Source organism: Hibiscus syriacus, unplaced genomic scaffold (assembly GCF_006381635.1).
Source record: "Hibiscus syriacus cultivar Baekdansim isolate YM2019G1 unplaced genomic scaffold, ASM638163v2 tig00015339_pilon, whole genome shotgun sequence".
In the NCBI taxonomy this organism is placed as follows: domain Eukaryota; kingdom Viridiplantae; phylum Streptophyta; class Magnoliopsida; order Malvales; family Malvaceae; genus Hibiscus; species Hibiscus syriacus.
The window spans coordinates 71,587-87,676 of record NW_024062358.1 but is presented as its reverse complement, the minus strand read 5'-3'; the positions used below and the strand labels follow the sequence as shown (position 1 = coordinate 87,676).

Below are 16,090 nucleotides of genomic sequence, written 5' to 3'. Positions count from 1 at the left end.
CATTTTAAATTGGTCTCTAAACTTTTAAATATTCCAATTCATCCCTAAACTATGAATATCATTCTAAATTAGTCCTCAAACTTTTGAATATTTCAATTTCATTCCCAAATTATGACCATCATTTTAAATCGATCCCCAAGCTTTTTGAACATTCCAAATTTATCCCAAACTATAGTATACACTTAACCATGTCCCTCGTTAATAAAATCATTAGACCAAGTTATATTATGATATGTTTGGGAAAAAAAATAAAATTTAGGTTAAACGATGGATGAAACAAATTACATATTTGGATGAATTTAGGGATGGAATTAGAATATTTAAAGATTGAGGAACAATTTAGAAAGAGGTTCACCTTTTAGGATTGAAATTAAAATGTTCAAAAGTTTAAGGACTAGTTCAAAAGTCTGGGGATAAAATTGGAGCATTTAAAAGTTTAGGAACCAATTTAAAATGAAAGTCATAGTTTGGGGACATATAATGCAATTAACTCTTAAAAAACTTATTTAACAATTAATTAAATTTATTATTGGATGATCTTTATAATTTATTGTTAATACAAAATAATAAATTAAATTTATTATTGCATTATCTCTATAATAAATGTGTATTAATTAAAGAAATATTATTTCATATACTGATAGTTAAAAAAATACTTCACAGATATGTCTATTTCATTATTATCTAAACCCTAAATAAAACAAATGAGAACATTAAAAACCCCAATATATTTTTCACCACCATTATTAAGAATGATAATATTTAATTAAATATGAGCCCTCAAAACTAAAAACTTGATAAATAGTTATGTATGCGCCTCCATGTTTCAAAATATCATAATTTGTTTTTGACAAATAATAAACTATCATGAACACAAACATGCATTCAACGTCTTAATGTTTCGATTTCGATGGACACAAACCAAACGACCTTAGTGATTAAAAAGAAAATTATTATCCCTTATGCATGGGTGTTTGAACATTCATTATTAAATAATTGATAATCTTTCAAACATTTAATTAAATAATTTCGAAACTGGTAGAGACCTAAAATAAAATTAAACCATATGTTTCTTGGGGTTGGGGGAGAGGATGTCAAGGTTGAAGTTGAGCAACTTTAAAACTGATGACATAGATGTTGTTTAACCAAAAAATTCAGGGGTGGCAAAGGCCCCTACCACACATCCTTCGTCAAGCCGACTGAATATTAGCTCAGATGACATGTATCCAGTTACCGGCACCGGCGGACTCCCAAGTAACGAATTCAAGAAAAATAATGTCGAAAACTATAAGCACAAGAGTGAGCATACATCGTAGAACCGTCACAAGAACAAGAATATTAGAACCATGCTACCATATGGCATGATCTTGCAAATTTGCATTCAGAATAGAACATAAATCAAAGAAGATGCAACACCTAATCAACAATGGAGATTAGAATAATGTTTGGTAGAATCCAGGGCACCTATTGCAGAAGTTCATCTCGCCCACATTCGAGCTTGACTTCGCTCTACCATTTGTATTCTCTTTTTTCTTATCAAAACCGATGGAGGTAATAACCTGAGTCAGGTAACAGAAAACACCCTTCTTTGAAGGACAGCAAGTTTCCGGCAGCTATAATAATTCGTAGTCGGTGATGAAATACCGATAAATTTCACATAAAATCCTCCTCTAGTTCCTGGAGAGATTTGCTTGTGGCTGCAATTTGTTTGTTTGATATCATATTTTCAGAGACCATCAGACCCTTGTAACTTCTTATTTCTGCTTGTCTTTCCTTTTCAAGCCTTTGAAGCTCCTCTCGTCGTTTCTGCCAAAGAAATCAAATGGTTTCATTTTCAATATCCGATTAAAACGTGCACACGATGACACTGTGCATGAATTGTAAAACATCAAATCCAATGAATACAGCCACATGAAATTCTTACCCTAAACTATCCAGCCAGAAAAAAAGAAGGCATTGAACACAAGTCCGAACATTGTGTCACAGACCCCAAGCCTTTTATTATATTTGTGTGCTAGCAAAAATCAACATATACTATCATGTATATAAATCTACCCTATTGTGCATATATTTAACTAAATGAACGCTTATGTGTCCATGTGGTTTATTCTTTATGGATCATCTCACTCCTGCCTCAGCTTCACAAATCTGCTACAATATAACTATTTTTTCACCCTAAGCAAAATTGAGTAGGATAACTTCTGCTTTCATGCTACAACCGGTAAGGATATCCATGTTCGATAGCATACCGGTATAAACCATAAGCTAACGTAGCCAATATCAAATCGATTAGGATAACTTTTGCTTTCATACTACCACCAGTAAGGATATCCATGTTCAATACCATACCCGTATAAACCAAAATCTACATATATTATCATGTATATAAAACTGCACCATTGTGCATATATTTAACTAAATGAACGCTTATGTGCCCATATGATTTATTCATTATGGATCATCTAACTCCTGCCTCATCTTCACGGGTCTGCTATAATATAACTATTTTTTCACCCTAAGCAAAATCGAGTATGATAACTTTTGCTTTAATGCTACAACCAGTAAGGATATCCATGTTCGATAGCATACCCGTAGATAAGCTAACTTGGTCAATATAAATTGAAGAAATAAGAAAAAAACAATTGAAGACAAAAGGGGCTCACTTTTTCTCTCAGCTGTTGCTTTCTCTCTGCTTTTTCCGCTGCATAAACTGCTTCTTTCTCAGCTGCAACAACATATTACATTAGTGGCGTTAGTTTGATCAAAAGATAAAAATAAAATAAAAGAATTCTAACTTCGATATACTAAATGAGTGGTAGAATTGAAGATGCAAAAGGCAAAACTTACATTACTGCGTATACCAAGCGAAATACAAAATGATCGAAATTACACCACAGGCATTCACATACCTTTCAAGTCAGGTTTCCTTTCGACTTTAGTCTTGTTCAACCTGTTAATTATCTCGTTTATCCGCTTCTCCACTCTCACGGTCCGAACCTAAATCGCATGATAAAACCAGAAAGCGAACCTAAAAAAGAACAAAATATTGTGACAATATTCAAAGTAATAAAGAAGGTTTACCATCTTGGAATTGTGAAAGCCAACTTGGCCAACATCCATGGAAGGAGTTTTCTTCAAATTGGACCATGGAGTGTAAACAACATCAATATTGTTCACCTTGTTGCCTAACTCACATAAAAATTATATTACAACCTAATAACTTATGATATCAAACATAATAAAAATACAATTCTTAGGGTGAGTATTAGATAAAATCCAGAAAGAATTTCAAGTAGAGTTCGCAAGTACTATTTTATAACTCAAACTTTATTTGAAATTTTTTCGATCCGAGTCAACTTTATAAAATTCGAGTATTTAATTTTAAATATTCATAATATTACATTGCTTTAATAACCATATACAATATACATACTTCTTCATATTCTTTTTATATGCTATATACATATATGTTGAGGACTCGACTAGAAGTTGAAAATCAATATAATAATTACTAAAAATTCAAATTTTTTGAACCGAGTTTTGTTGCTCACCACTAACAATTCTAAAAAAACAAAGAATGATGAAATTAAAATAAACCTTGGATGGAATTAGCTTTGACAAGCTGAGCACAATCTTCGAGCAAACCTTCACCTATATCATCAATGGTTTGACCTTTTTGAAGTCTTAAATAAACATGGGCAGAAGACATTTTATCCACATGAAACCTGAAATGAAACAAAAAGAAGAAAAATCGAATCATATGTAATTTTAAAAGAGGGAAGGGAAAAAGAAACCTAATTTACCGTCATTTATAGCAACAATAGCGAAATCAAATGAGTAATTACCAGATATCTTCGATGAAACCGTATTTGATGAGCTCCTCGTTTTCGTACTTGTCAAGACCCATGAAGATGGTGTAATCGCCAGCTTCGGGTCGGGTTTTGAAGTAAAAAACCATCTTTTTCCCCTTCAAGATTCGTCTTTTGGGACAAAATTAGGGCTTTCCTCCCTCCCCTTCAAGATGGTGTACTCCTGCATATATTTATTTATTTTTTGAAGCATTATATGATATATAGATGGTGTAAATTGATGTTAATATTTGTGTTCAAATTTATATTATTATGAATATAAATATATGAAAAATTATATAATATTGTGTAAATTTTAATTTATCTTTTTTTTTCCCGTCAAGTATTTTATTTAATATTTAATTTCTTAAAGTTTAGAGTTTAAAATATAAAATTTTAGATTTCTAATGTTTTTTAATAGTATGTAAAAATTATGAAGTGCTCGTGTTTAAAATATTTTTTAATTATTAATAATGTACGCCTATTCTCATGATACAATTGTTTAAATTTAAGTAAACAACGTTCTTTTTAACTACGTAGAGTCATATATTACTTCATTATATTTCTTTTAACCAACGTTTATCAAATTAATTATTTTGACATTTATTCTTTTTTCTTTCTTTTTTTAAATATTTTATCTCCCAACGTTTCATTTCACGGAAAAAAATATTTAAAATTTGATCGAATATTCACTTTGATCTTTATTATTCGTTAAATGATTATTTTGGTAAATGTTGGGAACTAAGTGAGACATTATGTCATTCTTAATTTTTTTTATAATCTGAGATAACTACAAAGTAGTTCAAAGATAACTCTCAACCATTTGACATTAAATTCTTATATCCTAAAATTCTTAGTGCTCAAACTTAAGTCTTTTACCACCAAAATCAATAGATCATTCTGATTCTTAAATTTAAAGGTTTAGATGAAGGAGAATTTATAAACTTTATATTGCACATTTATCACAAAATATTACTCAAAATAAATATTCTTTTGCAATTAATTTTCTCAACTTGTGGAGTGGGGCAATAACAAAGGAAAATTCAGCCATTTGTGGGTAGAAAATAGAAATACTAGAAGATTCCAAAAGAACGAGCAATTTCCTGTAAACAAAGTCTCTGTTTCAACAATTTTAACCCAAAAATCATATTCGGTGATTTCTGTTTAATTTTTTCATCCAAGATTTGAATGAAATTGCGATGGCCGAAGTGGCTGCGAGTTTGGCTACGGAGAAGCTAACCAGTTTGCTGAGTGAAGACGTCGAGTTGCTCAGAGGCGTCCATGAAGAAGTTGAAGACATCAAGCTCGAGCTCGAGTTCATCACATGTTTCTTAAAAGAAGCAGATGCAATGGCGGCCAGAGATCAGGGTTCCACCAGTATTATTACATGGGTGAAGCTTGTAAGAGAAACAGCATTCAGGATTGAAGACGCCATTGATGGCTACATGACATCCTCCATCTCCATGTCGTTAACAGCCATGAACACCATGGTTTCATCAAGGCTTACCTGTGTAAAGTGGCTAAATTCCTCAAGAGCATGAAGAAACGTCACGACTCACGAGATAGCGTCGGAGCTTCGAGATATCAGGATATCGGTTCGAGAAATCGGCCAGAAACGAAGGAGATACGGGTTGAACATGCCTGGTAATACCGGTGTGGCTCGACGTGATCCTCGAGTTGGTCTGCAATTTGTCCAGGACAATGAGCTCGTTGGAATCGTTTCACCGAGAAGCGAATTGGTCCATAGGTTGATATCCGGACCATCCGTGAGCACCGTTGTTTCACTCGTCGGCATGGGCGGGATCGGCAAGACGACTCTTGCGAGGAAAGTTTATGAAAACCAGACTGTGGTTCAACATTTCGATTGCCATGCTTGAGTCACAGTATCTTAATCATTCCAGGTGCAAGAGCTGCTGAGGACCCTCTTGAAACGATTTCACGAGGCGAGGAAAGAGTCGCCTCCCGAGGCGAGGAAAGAGTCGCCTCCCGAGGCGATCGGTCGGATGGATGAATAGGAGCTCATCAGCAAATCCAGAGAATATTTACATGACAAGAGGTATGTTGCTGTCTTTGATGATGTGTGGAACCAAGATTTCTGGAATAGTATAGAACATGTTTTGTTAGATAATAACAAAGGTTGTAGGATCATCATCACAACCTGGTCAGAATCGGCTTACACTGGTCGAGAATATTCGATGACTCGCTTAAAATCCTTGGAGTTGTGCCTAATCTGTTGAAGTTTCAGCTGACAAATGGATATGATGGAGCTCAGCTGCATTTTGAGAAGGGATACTTTCAGAGACTCGAAGAACTAGCATTTCGGATGTTGAACGGATTGAACAGATTGACGATAGATGAAGGAGCGTTCCCTTCGCTCGAATGGTTGTCGATCGGACCCTGTCCGTACTTGCAGGAGCTGCCATGGACGATTTCTTGTTTAAAAAGCCTTAAGCCTTTGGCATTCCATAACATGCCGAATAGCTTTGCTCTGAAGTTGGTGCCTGATGAAGGAGCCGATCATTGGAAAGTTGAGCATATTCCAAACGTTGTTTTCTGTAGCACCAATGGATCGATGCAATGTTATGTCTACAGGCTTGGCGACCAGCGCCTGTTACAAGTCTTGCATTGCACGTGACTTGTCGATTTCTGTTGTATTTCACCTAAGGTAATCAGAGATGGATATCATAGAAGGGTGTTGGGCCGATTGGTATATTAAAATTTCTAAATTCTTATATAATTTAAGTATTTCTTTTAAAGATCTATTTTTATATTATTTTAAAAAATTTAATTTCACTCCCTTTTTTAAAGATTCGTATTTTTTAACATAAAATTATAGTTTATCTCTAAAGATAATTATGTCTATTTTATATAAATTCTAATAGGTTAATAAATAAGTTATATGTATTTATTATTTTTTGAGTTATCTATATCATGAATGTCATATTTTGAGTTTTAGTTATTAAAAAAAATATGAACCAACTTACCTCAGTGATTAAAAGAATTGTTACTATTCCTAGAATTCATGGGTTCGAACATTACCGACTGTAAGAGTGATTGAATGTTCATTGTCAAATGATTGATAATACTTACAACAGATACAACTTGATAATCACCTTCAACTTAATAAAAAAAAACAGTGATGTTAGAATCGCTTTTTTTGGGTGTTAATTACTTTATAAGTGTCTGTTAATTTTATAATTAAGTAAATGCAAAATTTGATTCAGTTTGAAACAAAGTTTAAATAATAAAATATAACTTGTCAATTTGACTAATTCAAAATTTTATTAATTCAATTTAATTTGATTGAATATTCATTCTTAATTCCTCATTCATTTGAAGTTCATTTTAGATCAAATTTCAATCACAAATTCCTATATTACTATAAAATTTATACGTAACTTCAAATCTTATTCTTAATAACAATTTACTTTTTCTATAATTTAATCTTTCAACTTTGTAATTTGAAATTTTGATTTTTACTATAATTTTCTTGTAAATTCTTTCTTTTCATTAATTCCTTATTTCCGTTATACTCAATTAACACTTTATCTCCAAAATACCTTGTTTAAAAAATATATTTCTACAATTATAGATTACATTTGATATATTAAATAGCATTGCAATGTGAAAAAGAATGAATATATATATATAGAGAAACTCATTAAATTGGACCAACACACTCCATAACATTATAAATATTTATAATTAAATTTGAATAGAAATTTGAAAACTCAACTCGATTTAACTCTAACCGAATTTAATAAACTCGGCTCATCTAACAAAATTTAAAAAAAACTAATTTTTAAAATAGGACTCGTTAACTCAACTTAATAAAAAAGAAATAGGATCAATTTTTGGAATGGCGTTCAAATTCAGAAACTTAAATTGTTTTGTTCATGTAAATCATGAGAGGGAGCTAACTAAATAGCATTAATTAAGGATAAGAAAAGATGTTTAGGGATATTACATTAATTAGTTAAAAAGGGGTCCTTACAACATTTTCTTTCTTTGATCATAAAAGTAAGATGCCAATTATTAATAGCCTGAAGAGCTAAAGTTGGTTGGTCAGTCGGTCGGTCAATGCTCATGTAGTGAGTCATTAGAGATTTCATTAATCATATGAATATTTAAAGAAGAAAAATTAAAATCAATAAATTTTGGGTGTAATGATAAGTAGGGATGACTATGAAGTTGAGTTGAGTTGAGTTTTGGTCAATTTAAATTTGATTTGAATATTATATTTTTTTATTTGTCATTTAATTCGACTTGGGTTTAAGAAACTACGCTAATGAAATTTAATCTAATTTTTTTTTAGTAAAAATGTATCTGACACTAATACAATATGACACGCATGTATATAATTCTATTTTTATCAGGTAAAATAAGGATGTAACTGAAAATAATAGATAGAGATTAATATTATTGCAATTATCTCTATATATAAAACGAATTTGACTCATTTATTTTTTTTATTGTAGAAAAAAAATTATTTTAAAAATAATTCTATTTTTCTAGATAATTATTGGATTATCTCATTTTAGTATTTTTATAATATTTAAATTGAATTAATTGATGAATAGATTATATATAAATAATTAAATTTTAAAATGAAATATGAAGAGATCGAGGAAGAAGAAGAATAAAGAGATAAGCACGGGGAAATGACAGTTGATAGTAATAAAAGCTCAAAGGTGGGGGTCCAACAGAGATGGAACATGACAAGTTGTGAACCATAGATGTTGTGGTGGTCTAATTTGAATGTCATAAATAAGATTTATTGTATACGGACTATTATTTTATAATAAATGTGGATATAAATTAATATTTATTTAAAAAAAAATTAATTTTTTGATAATGAGAGTTCTAGTCATATTACTAGTATACACGATGCTAAAATTTAAGATCTCAATTAATAACAACAAATCTCTTAGGTCGTTTGATTTGTGTTGTATATACGAATTAAACTACTATACATTTATTATTTAAAATTGTCTTCTAATTCATAAATTTATATATTCGTTCTTTATTTTTTAATTTTATTTTATTTTATACTCATTGAATCAATATATTTTTAACCTATTTAGATATTTAAAGTATAATTTAAATTAATATATTTAAAAACATTGTAGTACTTTTATTATGTATACTATTATTGTTGCACCTTCTTGGAATGTAATCTCGCACTATCACGTATTGCTTAGGATCAAGATCTAGCTTTGATTAATTTATCGAGGTCATCTTTTGATAAATGATGAGAGACTTCATTGTTACTTGACTAATGATGGTAGTTGTGGCTGGTGTGGGGGTAACCCTGAAGTCTGTGTCACACTCCAAATTTCGAGTTAAAAGTTTTGAGAAAATTTAAAAAAATTTAAGTGAAATTCAAATTCAGTGGGTCTAAATTGGAAGAAACCTAAGGTTTAAAGGACTCTGTTGTATCTGAATAATATTAATTTAGGATTAAATCAAACATATTTGACAAGCATCGGTAATTGTCAAATAAATAAACCTAATTCTCAATTTAAATAAATAAAATAATATAGAGAAATAGGATTGATCCATATGGTCTAAGGAAATTCTAATTAAATCTGATTTGATCTCTAACTAAAAATCTACAAAATAAAATAAAAGGGGTGGTTTATTGAATTTAATTGAATAAACTAAAATTAAATAAAATAAAAATAAATAATTGAAAGAGATAATGATAGGAGATAGTCTTTAGCTTTGGTTTGACTCGACTCGTCTCAATCATTGAAATAGATTTTACTTCAAAATCTTATCAGTTACAGTTTACAAGGCTCAACCCTTATAACTTGCTCTTCTCTCATGTGAATTAATCCCAAAATCAATTATTGAAAATTAATCCTTGTTTGGATTTAACTTCGACTATTGATGTTAACAAATATCTTATTTAATGTTGGAAAAGCCCGTACTTGGATTACGCATCTCAATGAGAATCGAACTTGATATTGATTTCCCTTAGCGGACCACTACTAAGTAGGGATGGCAAAAAAACCCGAACCCGACGGGGAAAACCCAAAACCGAATTAAACGGGGACGGGAAAAACCGTTTATGCTAAACGGGGATGGGACGGGGAAAACTGTTTATGTTAAACGGGGACGGGGATGGGGGACGGGTTTAGTAATTCCCGCCCCGATTACCCGATTATCCAGACCGATACTCGGCCCGATAAATATTAAAAATAATTATTTTACATATATATAATATTAATAAATTTAAATTAAATTAAAAATATATATATATTTAATATTTATATATTTAATTTAAATATATATATCCGGCCCGATACCCGTTTAAATAACCGTTTATGCTAAACGGAGATACTCGTTTCCCAGCGGTTTTCCCCGATTACCCGATGGGGATCCCCGTTTAAATCCCCACGGTTTTTTAAGCGGGGACGGGTACAAGTTTTTTAAACGGGGACAAAGGGGACCAATACTCGGCCCGAACCCGGCCTGTTGCCATCCCTACTACTAAGTTTGTTCTTAGGGGTTTAAATTTGCTACAAGCAAATTCTCTTCCCTAACGGTAAATCGAAACAACATTCAAGCTAATGTGCAATCTTTCAATTGAAAGTGAAAAGAATTTAAAGATTAAGTCGATTACCTAACTTTGTTTGTCAAAAATCAAGAAAGATACTTGAAGGTATGAAGCGCTTTTCAATTATCACTAAATGGATTGAATCGTCGCTCAGCTATCACTTAAAATAGATTTAGCTAAGCATATGGATTGGATCATGCTTAGCATTGTGAAAAGAAAATAATGAAAGAAAAGTAGAACTTCAATAAATAGCCAATGGAATATAAATTCCAATATGAGTTCAAAGGGTAAACCTAAGGAGCATTTATAACCAAAAAGTTCTAAGCAAATAAAATGATTAATTCCTAATCAAACTAAAAATCCTACCAAGAGTTCTAATAAAATAACTAATTCTTAAATAAAATAATCAAACTAAAAATCCTAAATAAAAAGGCTTATCACAAAAGATAAAAAATAAATATTTAAGTCTTGTACTTCTCGTTGAATTATGCTCCATCTTATGGATAACCTTATATCAGATAAATTCCAATTAAATATTCAAGATGTTGATTGGACCATCGAAATCTGCTACATTTTGGGCTAATTAATCCAATAAAACTCATGTCCAAAATAAAGATAAATCAGTAATATCTAATCGAAAAATAAGGAATAAATAACAATAAATATATGCAATATAAAACACTCATCAATATTCAAAACTAAGAAATCAATTTGAAGAAAATGAGGACTGATATGAATACAAAACAAACTTGTGAGGCCAGATCGTGAACCTGAAAATGTCTAGGGACGCGTCTTATAAATTACCCATTATTTTGGATATTAAGTCCATGTTTTAACACCTTATATTTTATTCTTCATTTATCAATGAACATAATTTATAATTATATTTTGGTATATTTATAATATAAATATAAAATAACATAGGGGAAGCATCGACCTACATTGTATAAACTAATAGTTTTACACATAAACATAGTTGTTTGGATGAATCTAAATAGATGATTGAGAGTAAAAGTTTGCACATTAATATTATCTTTTTTTTTGTCAATTTTCACATAAAATAAATAATTTTATTTTAAATTAAATCATCCATTTAGATTCATCCAATAACTATAATTTCGTGTAAATTAATGAATTTTACACAGTATAAATAAATCATAGTCCTTCTCCATAACATAAATATATAAAATTAATATATACATAATATTATAATGCGATAAATAGTCATTTTAAAAACGAGTAAGGCGGAGCGAAACAAGCATTTGTCGGAATTGCCTTGTTACATAATACACATCCACTTAGAAACAGAATTAAGATCAGATATTAGGAGAAAAATATAATAATATCATGTAATTACTCCTAATTTCAAACTCTTTTGGAAAATACAAGTTAAAAGACCGAATCATATTGCTTTGCAAAATAAATACCAAACATCCTTTAATCAGCTTGCCCTGGTCAATCTCTATTCCTCCTCTCTCAAAATAAAGAAAAAGTGATGCCTAATAACACGAAAATGAAATAGTATTAGTAATGTACAATATCTAAGGTTGTCTAGGGTCTCCCCCCCCTTTGCTCAAACTTTTCCCTTCTTAAACCGAAGTAGACATCATAGTCCGGTCGAGTTTCGGATACGAATACATGTCCGATATCAAAATCCACAGCTGCCCATATGTAGTATGTATGCTTTACTAACCAAAAATATGTTTCTATCTCTCATCTTACTTAAAAACAATCAAAGCTATGATCATTGGGGAAAAAGTGGAGCGAAGGGCAAACGATGCTTAGCCTCGTCGTTCCAACACCGTTGAATGTTGCATGCGATCTTCGTAGCGTCCATCGATGTACCGAGCAATCCACGTTTAGTGAACCCCACGGCATATAGCCCACGTTCACCTTTCCACCCATTGGGGAATGACTTCCGAGGGTACCCATCTTTCTCTGAGAACATCTTTTTTTCCTGTAAAAGCATTTCCATTTCTCTTTTATTTTAGTTACGGAGAACATTAGCATGTGAAAAAGGAGAGAAAAAGTAGTGAATTTAGGGTTTGTATACCTTTAGCCAAGAGGGTACATTGCTTTTGTATCCGGTTGCTAATATGATTGCATCAAAGTTCTCGGTTTTGCCATCAACAAACACCACGGCGTGTCGTTTTAGGCTCTTTATACTTGGACGTACCTACATCAACAATGGTTCCAAATTAAGAATTGTGACGCTTGACAAAAATTTCGACTCATTTGAGATAAATTTTTGTATTAATATTTTTCATACAATTAATTATTAATCCCTCCGGTAGGTCTAATATTATAAATTTAAATATTTATGTTCGATTTTAATCTTGAGTTTTCGTCTCTTGTATCCCTTTTGGTGGTATTAAAAACACCTTTTTACCTCTAATACTTTCGGAGTAAACAATAATCTAAATCTTTGGCATCATGGGGGATTAAATCACACTCATAGTAGGGTTCAAAGCAATGATAAAAGACTTAAAAGTTACTTTTTGGTGACTTTATATCACTTGTGCTAAAATTGAACACAAATATTCTGAAAATACAATATCAAACGTATTTAGGGTTAGCAAGAATCAATGTGATAAAAGGTAGGTCTATTCGACTTCGATATGAGATATGACCCGATTCAATCTTATAAAAAAAATTAAGTAGATTTGGGTCAGGTTGGTTTGAGATTTTAAATGATAAGATTGGATTAGGGTTTAAGTTTAGGGTAAAAATTATTTGACGTGACCGAAGAATAATAGTATAGTTGTTTTTTTTATATATTTAAGGATAATTGATGTCCTCTTTCTACATTTTCTCTACTATATCCTTATTTTATATGATAAAAATGATAATTATATAGGTGTCGGGTTGAGTACAAATTTTTATCTCAAAAACTAAGTCGAATTTTGAATCTAATTTTTTTTAAAACTTAGATCAGATTAAGTGAAAAATAAAAAAAATATTATACTCAACTTGAATATACTCGGGACAAAAACCCTATCCTATGACCATCCCCATATACTTTTATTGAAAAACATACTATTATAGGATCAATCAAGCACTCCATATTTAGTTGTCAAGGGAAAAAAAGTGATGTGATATCAGTATCAAAAGGGTAAAGTACCTTAATGTCTCCACTTTTGATTTTAGCAAGCGTGCCAACATCCAAAACTGGTGTTTTCCCCGACAGATTCTTCAGCTCAAGAGGACCCAGCTCCGGCCGGGGCAATCCGAAGCGAGCAGTGTCGCCGAGAATCAACCGAGACACAATCAGTAACAACCGATCGACGAGCCGCAACGGCAGCCATTTGAGCAGCCACATGGACAACCCGAAAGTCGGTATCCCTAGCATCTCTTGCGGGAGGACATGGACCTTCCAGAAGAAAAAACAGTAAAGGAAACAGTTTGAATGGACACATGAAACAAAGATAACATAAAAAAAACATGGGATTTTGATTGATGGGATGAATCGAGCCGCCTTAGATTTTGTTTATGATTAGGACAACATAGACTAGACAAAATCCTATGGTTTGTTTTTTTATGTATTTTACTACGTTGCGCATGCTTGGGAAACCCAAGAAAGTGAAAGAACAAAGATCTTTGTTCTTTTCCTTTTGTCTACCGAATTTTGGTAGTAGTAAACATGTGAAAGCAGCCTTACAACTGATCAAATCTTTGGAACTTGAAGCCATACATACAAGGTTTTAGTTATGAATGGGCATAGGATTAGGTTTCATCCGATTTTGGTTGGAACTGACTTTATAAGATAATTTTTTTTATAAAAAATTTGGAATTGAGTTAAATTAGGTCAAGTTCTTTATAGAAAATAAGATTGGATTTGAATTTATGGTAAAAATACTCTACCTGATTTGTCTCGACATAATAATGTAAATATCCTTTATATTTTAAAGAAAATTTACAATAATATTTATTTCTCTATTTTTTAATTATATCACTATTTTATTGAATAAAATAAGAATTATATATACAAATTAAGATTTAGTTACATAATATAAAAAAACTTTTTGTTTTATATTAATTTAACATGGTTGTATGAGTAAAAATAGACGGCTATAATTATATTTTTATTTTTTATTTTATGTAAATATATTATCATTTTCTACTGCTAATTTCAATAGTTTATATTCAATTATCCAATAATTTTAAATAATCATAAAACATTTTAATTTTTATAGGATAACTGAATCCTACCTCTCTTTGTTTCTAAAAATCAAATGTGATGAAATTTCTCTTAATTAAGGTCAAATTTCGAAAGAAAAAGATACTATTTTCGAGTTAAATCAGATTAACCATAAACTCGACGATTGTCATCCCCTGTTCTAGCTATTTATATGAAAATTGAGGGAAAAACCTAAAATTCTCTAAAAACTTTAGGTTTTATCTACTATGGTACAATAAGGAGCGTTAAGATTATTGTAATATCACAATTATATCCACAATTTTAGAATATAGTTATTTTAAGAAACAAATTACACTGTAATTTTCTAACATTTATAATCACGATCATAATCGTAATTTAATATTATGATTAAAATTATAATTGTATTATAGGTTGTAATTTTGAATATTTATGATTAAAAATGATAGATAAAGAAGAGATTTCTTACTGTGTCTCTGACCACAAGTGAAGGCTTTGCATTATGATTGCAAAGATCCAAGCACACCTCCATGCCTGAATTCCCACACCCCACAACCAATACCGTTTTCCCTCTAAACTCTTCTCCACTCTTATACCAACTCGTATGCCTTACCTCCCCACCGAATTCCTCCATTCCTTCCATCTCCGGCGTCATCGCCTCCGCATTCTCCCCCGTCGCCACCACCAGCCACCGACAAACGTATTCCATAACCTTCCCTTTAACCCCAACGCTTCTCACTCGCCAAAACCCCAACGCTCCGTCGTACTCCGCCTGTGAAACCGTCTCGTCGAACCTCGGCTTTATATCGAATTTCTGAGCGTAGGCTTCCAAGTAGTCCACGAACTGTTGCTTGGTAGGGTAAGTAGGGAAATCACTGGGGAACGCCATTAATGGAAGCTCGCAGAATTGCTTCGGCAAGTGAAGACGAAGGCGGTCGTATGTCTTGAGCTGCCATAAAGACGCTATGCAGCTCGATCTCTCGAGGATTACGCTCGGGACTCCTTTCTCTTTCAGGCAAGCCGCCGTCGCTAGACCCGACGGACCCGCGCCGACGATAACCGGCCCCGGAACGTATAAACACCGAGACGACGGCCACTTCATCATCTTCTCGATAAATATGGGATCATGAGCTTGTTTTCCTTTTATTTCTCTCAAACAGTACTCCATAAAAACTCCCAGCTTCAGCTAAAGAAGAAGAGCAAAAACTGAGAAGAAAACATCTAAGTGAATTAAGAAGTTTAGAAATTATTCAGCATTCATTCAACCATGAAAGATGATCACAGAGAGAGAAACCGGAAGAATGAAAGAAGGGGAGAATTAAGAGAGAGAGAGAAAGATCGTGATATGTCAGTAACTCCCTGTATAAATAGATTTATATATATTCCTTTTGTTTCATTGAATAATTCTTTTTCATATTCATGAGGTGGAATTAAGTTTGGGAAGTGGTAAAGGAGGGGCAAATATTACTGATAACAAAATGAGCAAATTATGTCATATTAGGGTAAAAATAATAAAATTCTAAA

At 31.8% G+C, this 16,090-nt stretch overlaps 2 protein-coding genes across 2 annotated transcripts; both read right to left on the bottom strand.

The window, feature by feature from the left end:
• Nucleotides 1-1,526: 1,526 nt before the first annotated feature.
• Nucleotides 1,527-3,996, bottom strand: LOC120207766 (coiled-coil domain-containing protein 25-like). Its single transcript, XM_039207186.1, has 6 exons — nt 3,846-3,996; nt 3,598-3,725; nt 3,082-3,185; nt 2,910-2,997; nt 2,664-2,725; nt 1,527-1,806 (listed from the first exon to the last, which is right to left on the bottom strand). The coding sequence occupies exons 1-6, from the start codon at nt 3,956-3,958 to the stop codon at nt 1,654-1,656; spliced, it is 648 nt and encodes a 215-aa protein (XP_039063117.1). The 5' UTR covers nt 3,959-3,996; the 3' UTR covers nt 1,527-1,653.
• An 8,131-nt stretch (nt 3,997-12,127) lies between these two features.
• Nucleotides 12,128-15,758, bottom strand: LOC120207756 (indole-3-pyruvate monooxygenase YUCCA6-like). The gene is made up of 4 exons (XM_039207177.1): nt 15,036-15,758; nt 13,532-13,780; nt 12,464-12,586; nt 12,128-12,367 (listed from the first exon to the last, which is right to left on the bottom strand). The coding sequence occupies exons 1-4, from the start codon at nt 15,732-15,734 to the stop codon at nt 12,155-12,157; spliced, it is 1,284 nt and encodes a 427-aa protein (XP_039063108.1). The 5' UTR covers nt 15,735-15,758; the 3' UTR covers nt 12,128-12,154.
• Between the last annotated feature and the right edge of the window lie 332 nt (nt 15,759-16,090).

What these genes read in the sequence shown, in the direction of transcription:
- LOC120207756 (XM_039207177.1), bottom strand. Translation starts at nt 15,734, where the DNA reads ATGGAGTACTGTTTGAGAGAAATAAAAGGAAAACAAGCTCATGATCCC. An exon ending in CACTTGTGGTCAGAGACACA is followed by an intron (nt 13,781 to 15,035) that starts GTAAGAAATCTC and finishes TTCTTCTGGAAG; the next exon opens with GTCCATGTCCTCCCGCAAGA. An exon ending in TCAAAAGTGGAGACATTAAG is followed by an intron (nt 12,587 to 13,531) that starts GTACTTTACCCT and finishes TTGTTGATGTAG; the next exon opens with GTACGTCCAAGTATAAAGAG.
- LOC120207766 (XM_039207186.1), bottom strand. Translation starts at nt 3,958, where the DNA reads ATGGTTTTTTACTTCAAAACCCGACCCGAAGCTGGCGATTACACCATC. An exon ending in GCTTTCACAATTCCAAGATG is followed by an intron (nt 2,998 to 3,081) that starts GTAAACCTTCTT and finishes CATGCGATTTAG; the next exon opens with GTTCGGACCGTGAGAGTGGA. An exon ending in AGCAACAGCTGAGAGAAAAA is followed by an intron (nt 1,807 to 2,663) that starts GTGAGCCCCTTT and finishes TTTCTTTGGCAG; the next exon opens with AAACGACGAGAGGAGCTTCA.